This window comes from Acipenser ruthenus, chromosome 8 (assembly GCF_902713425.1).
Source record: "Acipenser ruthenus chromosome 8, fAciRut3.2 maternal haplotype, whole genome shotgun sequence".
Classification (NCBI taxonomy): Eukaryota; Metazoa; Chordata; class Actinopteri; order Acipenseriformes; family Acipenseridae; genus Acipenser; species Acipenser ruthenus.
Window position 1 is genome coordinate 14,291,721 of NC_081196.1, and position 6,178 is coordinate 14,297,898.

The following is a 6,178-nucleotide window of genomic DNA, read 5'->3' on the forward strand; positions in this document are numbered from 1 at the left end:
ATGTCAAAAGATAACCAAACGTACTTCAGTGAGTTTCTCATTGTGGGTTTCCCAGGACTTCTACCTAAGTATTACCCACTGGTGTCATCGTTTTTTTTTCTAGTCTACCTGGCAACTTTTGTTGGGAACAGTCTCATTTTGGGTTTAGTAGTTTCAGAGAAAAGTCTACACAAACCTATGTATTTCATCATTTGCAACCTTGCTGTGTCAGATCTGCTGTTCAGCACGCTCACTCTGCCAAAAATAATCGCCAGGTACTGGTTTAACGCTGGAGCCATTCCATTTACAGCTTGCTTTATGCAGATGTATTTAGTGCATTATTTGGGATCCGTAAATTCGTTTATCTTAATGGTAATGGCTATAGATCGGTACGTTGCAATACGCAATCCTCTCAGATACCAATCAATAATGAGCAGCACAACTGTCTTTAATCTTTGTGCTTTCTCCTGGCTCATAACCCTGATATTCCCCGCTGTCATAACCATCCGAGCATTCCCTTTGTCTTACTGCAGATCCAATGCTATTATTCACTGTTATTGTGACCACATTGGTATAACTCAGCTAGCATGTACAGACATCACATCATATTCTCTGTTGGCGTTTATTTTTGCTATGCTGGTGTTGCTGCTGCCCCTCTCTTTCATCATATTTTCTTACATACAAATTGTTATCTCTGTCCTAAAGATTGCAAGTCCTCAAGGTCGGTACAAAACATTTTCTACTTGCAGTGTTCAGTTGATCATCATTGCTTTATATTATGTGCCAAGATCTTTTGTTTACATGGCAAACAGGTTTCAAATAACAATCAACACTGATTTCCGCATCCTTATGATAGTGATGTATAGTCTTCTACCGCCAATGATAAACCCATTGATATACTTCCTAAGGACAAAAGAAATCAAAACAAGTTTATTGAAAAAGTTAAGGGTTAAACGAGTGACTAACTTTCACGAAAATACCAGTTGTCCTGTTTGCAACTAAAATGCAAAAGTGTATCTGTGCATATATAAAAGTGAACTTGTTAATAAGTTATGCATTGCAACAAATCATATATTGAAACCTGGGCCCTGTTTTTAAAGATCAAACCTGTCAAATTCTCTATGAATTAATCTGCTGTAGATTATTTTCTTCAGTCTGGAACAAGTTCATGATATCAATCTTGAATATCTTTCTTCATAAAACAAGTCTGAACAACAAAAGTGACTCAATGAGTTACAGTAAATATCTTTTGGGTGTTAAGTGTCATTTAAGGCTGGACAGTAACAATTTGATCGCAATATAAAATCTATGTTGATTTGAATTGTGTCAACAGCAAAGGGACTGAGAAAGCACTTTTTGATTATAGGCTATACATCTATAGTGTTATTTTTTGTGTGTGTGATAATTAGCTGTAGATGACACTACTTTTTTTCTTTTTTTTTTTTTTTTTGCAGCTTAGAGGTATCAGCCCTATTTACTGCTGACGTATTCGTGGAAATTAAATCTTTTGACTTATATAGACCGTATTTAAAAGAAAACTCATGACATAAGGTTCCTGCAAAATATTTTCGTAGTACTAAACTTGATTCTGTTTTCATGTGTGGGCTGTGTGGTTGTTAGCACCTCTGTCTTAAAGGGGAAGTCTCATTTGGGCTCATGTTTGCTTGACTTTACTCATTATATTTGTTTGGAACGAGCCAGGACTCATTAAGAGCTGTACATATGTTTACACAAACTGAAAATGTGAGGTGTGTACCAAGATAGCAAAATGCATAATTAAACAGGAGCAGAATTCAGATAGAATAAATATAACCTACTGTAAATGGGACTTTATCAGCAATCAGATAACCCCCTGGAATTGTGTTGGTTTGCATATTCTTCATAAACTTTTTATTTAGTGTAAAAATTGTTTCTAATTTCAATTCTCTTTGATCAAACTGGCCTAATGTTATCTAGATTACTGTTTTGGTCAAGGTTTCTATGTGTGTCACTTTCCAATATTTTTTTAAAGAAATAAAAATGTTGAAATGTATTTATTTTGTCTCAGTGTCATTTTTGAAAGATTTTTACATGTGTGGAACAAGTGTCAAAAATGGCTTTTTCTATATATGAAAACCCATGGAAACATATGTATATATTGATGTGTTTTATATATGACAAACCATGGAAACATATGTATATATTGATGTGTTTTTTTGATGCTCAGATGCGACAACTGCATTATAGTAAAGAAATGTATTTTATTATTATTTATTTCTTAGCAGACACCCTTATCCAGGGCGACTTACAATTGTTACAAGATATCACATTATTTTTACCTACAATTACCCATTTATACAGTTGGGTTTTTACTGGAGCAACCTAGGTAAAGTACCTTGCTCAAGGGTACAGCAGCAGTGTCCTCTACCAGGGATTGAACCCACGACCCTCCGGTCAAGAGTCCAGAGCCCTAACCACTACTCCACACTGCTGCCATCATTTAAGATTTAATCTCTTTTTCTCAGTTTTTAGTAAGTGGGACTCACTCATGTTTTAGTATTACAAATTCAAATGAGCGAGGCTCAAGAAATCCTTAACCTTTCAATTGTTTAACGAATACACCCATACAAACAAACTGTCAAAAAGCTTTTTCAAGAAAATCAATAATAAATCAAAGTCAAGTATCAAGGTATCAATGATTTCCATTAAAAAAGCAAAAAAAAAAAGGATCATTTAAAATCAATATTTTATTTGTTTAATTTCATGAAATTGTTACTGAGAATATTATATTAAAGTGTGTTGTGTAGCAAGTCTTAACTTTAATTTACACAGTAGGACAAAAGATATTTAATAGAGACAAATGGGATTTAATCTTTGTTCAAAAATATACACAGGAGATATAAGGGCATTTGTTGCTGAAAATACCTCAGCAGAAACCCAGTGAACTGTTGTGGAGCTACCCTTCCTATCTTGCTAAGAAATAATGATATTTAAACAGTACGGTGTGCTCCTTGTGCCATCTAGTGTGCGAAAAGTAAATAATCAAGATCATGAAATAACTGTTTTATTAATTAAATCCTTTTTTTTTTTGTAACAGCATTGTTGAAGATTACAAATACATTTCTCATGCAGTAAGGGACCAGTAGTGTTCCACAATGCATCTTCTATTTAGAGAATATTGTTGTTTTTCATATTAGAGCACACGGGTGCCTGTCTAAAAACTGAAGTCTCTAAAACAAGTTCATATCACCTCCAAGTAGTCTTGCAAGTTAGTGACTTCACTGGTCGGCACAGAGATACAGTTTAATGCATCTAATGATACAAGCAGATTTATTTAATTGATTTATTTTTGATATTACAAATTCAAATGAGCAAGGCTTTTTAAGAATATTTTTAAGAGAATACAACATTCTTAAAATGTCAAATGTTTAATAAATACATCCATACAAACAAACCGTCAAGGATGTTTCAAGAAAGTTACAAATATTGATGAACTGCAGTAAAATTGGTGCAGTGGATTTATTTGAATGTGGGTTTTATCACATTTGACCACAAGGTGGAACCCAGTGTCCACTAGTTTATGTGATCAGCATTTAAAGCTGCAGCATCACTCAATCATGTCAAATTGTATATTAGAATATGATTTCTGGGGTATTACATTCTTCCATCATTTACAATTACATTCTTCCATTTACCATTTGTACTCTCAACATCAGAAACTAGATCTCAAAAAATACATACAAATACATACTGTAGTAATAACCTTCTTAAAGCATGTTTTAGCATGTTTTACTATTATTACTGTTTCTGTTATTATCATTAAAACATTGTCATAATTAAACAGGTCATTGTAATACCTGGCAATGTATTCACCCACATAAACTGAACAGCAATACCACAGTCATTACTCATTATTAGACCAAATTCTAAAATGCTAATTTTGTATGAATTCTAGTTTGTGCAGGCCAAAAAATAACCAATTAATTTCTGATATATATATATATATATATATATATATATATATATATATATATATATATATATATATACACACACACTGCTGTGCAAAAGTCTTAGACACATTCAGGAGTTACAATATATATCGATGTTATGAGCATCAACAATTTACTCAAAACCTCCACTAGTGTTTTCCACTATTATAACAACTTTGACTGTTATTAATACAGCTTAGTTTGGGTGAGAAGAAACCAAGCTTATCATTTAGCAATATTTAATTCACATTGATCAGAATCTTCAAAAACTTGTGATCACAACAACTCAAAGTAAACTATATATGAGCAGCTAATACGAAGTGTTGTAATAGCTAATCCATCACATCATATTGTTTATTTGTTTGGCCAACATTGTTTTATAGAAGTGTTTTTGTTTGTTTAAACTGTTTCTTTATTATTTGAATAAAACTCTGAGTGCAGTCACAGCGCTTCAGTTTCAGCCCATACTCTGTGTTTGACTACTGCTGACGTCACCACCCACACTCCACACAAAGCCATCTGTGACAATGGTGTTGTATTTCGTTATGGATTATTAATGGTGAATTTGTGATGCAGTAATTGTTAAACCCTTCCTGTGTTGTTTTTGTCTGTTGAGAAGTGGAGTAGTGCTCCAGGGTGAGGAAGGGCTGTCTGTGACTGTATGACGGTGCTAACTTGTTATTAGCTGCCAAGTAAACTGCATTGTATCTCAAAGCCTAGTTGTGTCTCCATTGATTCCCTTGCTTGCATTGCTCTAATAATTTTTTACAATTTAATCATGCAGAATTTATTTTTTATATATATAAAATAAAATCAACCAATACAAGATCTATATTCACTACGTGGCAGCCCAATCATAAGTGGGACCTTCAACTGTTTGTGTCCCGCCTCCGCTCACTTATGATTCGACTGCCACAGAGAAAATGCAGATCTTCTATTGGTTGATTTTATTCTATATACAAAAATAAAACTGCATGATTAAATTGTAAAAAAAAAAAATAATAATAATCTGCTGTCAATTCAGTCCAATTAATCTATTACTATTAATCAGAGAGAGAGAGAGAGAGAGAGAGAGAGAGAGAGAGAGAGAGAGAGAGAGAGAGAGAGAGTGAGTGAGTGAGTAAAAAACAGTAAACAGAGACAGACCTTAACAAAGTACAGGCTCAGTGAGCACAGCCTGGCCATAGAGAAGGGCCGACACAGACAGACATGGCTGCCCAAAGAGGACAGGCTGTGTGATCACTGTCAGCTCAATCAGGTCGAGACAGAGATACACTTTCTACTGCAGTGCACAAAATATAAGAATATAAGGGAAGCCTTCTTCCCAAAAATACAAAATCTTTGCATAGACTTCTCAGACTTGCCAGACCAGGAAAAACTCCCCATCCTCCTCGGTGAGCAGACAAGCTGTATAGAAGTGGCAGCCCAGGACACAAGCGCCTGCCACAGCCTGAGGGACAGGGAGTAACACTGAGGCTCCTCACACAGGGAGGAAAAGAAAAATAAATAAATAAATAAATGCTATAGAATACATATATAAATGTATATCATTATTCCTATTATTATTGTTGTCGTGATGTGTTTAAAGTACTGTGTTGTTTTTGTTTTATTTACATAAGTTTTAAATGTTCATTGTAAAGATGGAATTTACCCATCATTGCTTTGGCAATACTTATAAAAAAACAGTCATGCCAATAAAGCACTTGAAATTGAAAATTGAAAATTGAGAGAGAGAGAGAGAGAGAGAGAGAGAGAGAGAGAGAGAGAGAGAATATGAATGAATGAATGGACTGGAGAGGAGGGCTACAGTAGAAAATGATTGACCCGAGGATGAACGCATGGATGTTTTGATGTTTGTTGAATGCTTGTGATTCTTGTGAACAACATGTTTTTTTTTTTTTACTTTGTATACACCTTCATAATGGTGGAGAATCAAAACATGCACAACTTGAGATTGTTTTACAAAGCTTTCCTCTAAAACTCAAAACACCCACCACTTTATATTAATATATCTGTGTGCATAATCAGTTGCAAGCACACATTGGCATGGTTTGCTGTTTTGGCCAAAACCTTTCTTGTTTTTATATCATTCAAGAACAGTTTCATGAATATCAAACTGTTGTTTTCCTACATTCTATGAATAACTCATGAGTTAAAGCTTTGTGAATAAACAAAGACAGCATACATTTATTTGTATATTAAACTTTAGCTTCTGAAATGTTGCAGAA

The 6,178-nt window shown here is 34.1% G+C and overlaps 1 protein-coding gene across 1 annotated transcript; it reads left to right on the plus strand.

Moving 5' to 3' along the window:
- On the plus strand, positions 1 to 1,324 carry LOC117972935 (olfactory receptor 2AT4-like). The gene has a single exon (XM_059029555.1). The coding sequence runs from the start codon at positions 1 to 3 to the stop codon at positions 979 to 981; it is 981 nt and encodes a 326-aa protein (XP_058885538.1). The 3' UTR covers positions 982 to 1,324.
- Positions 1,325 to 6,178: the final 4,854 nt, after the last annotated feature.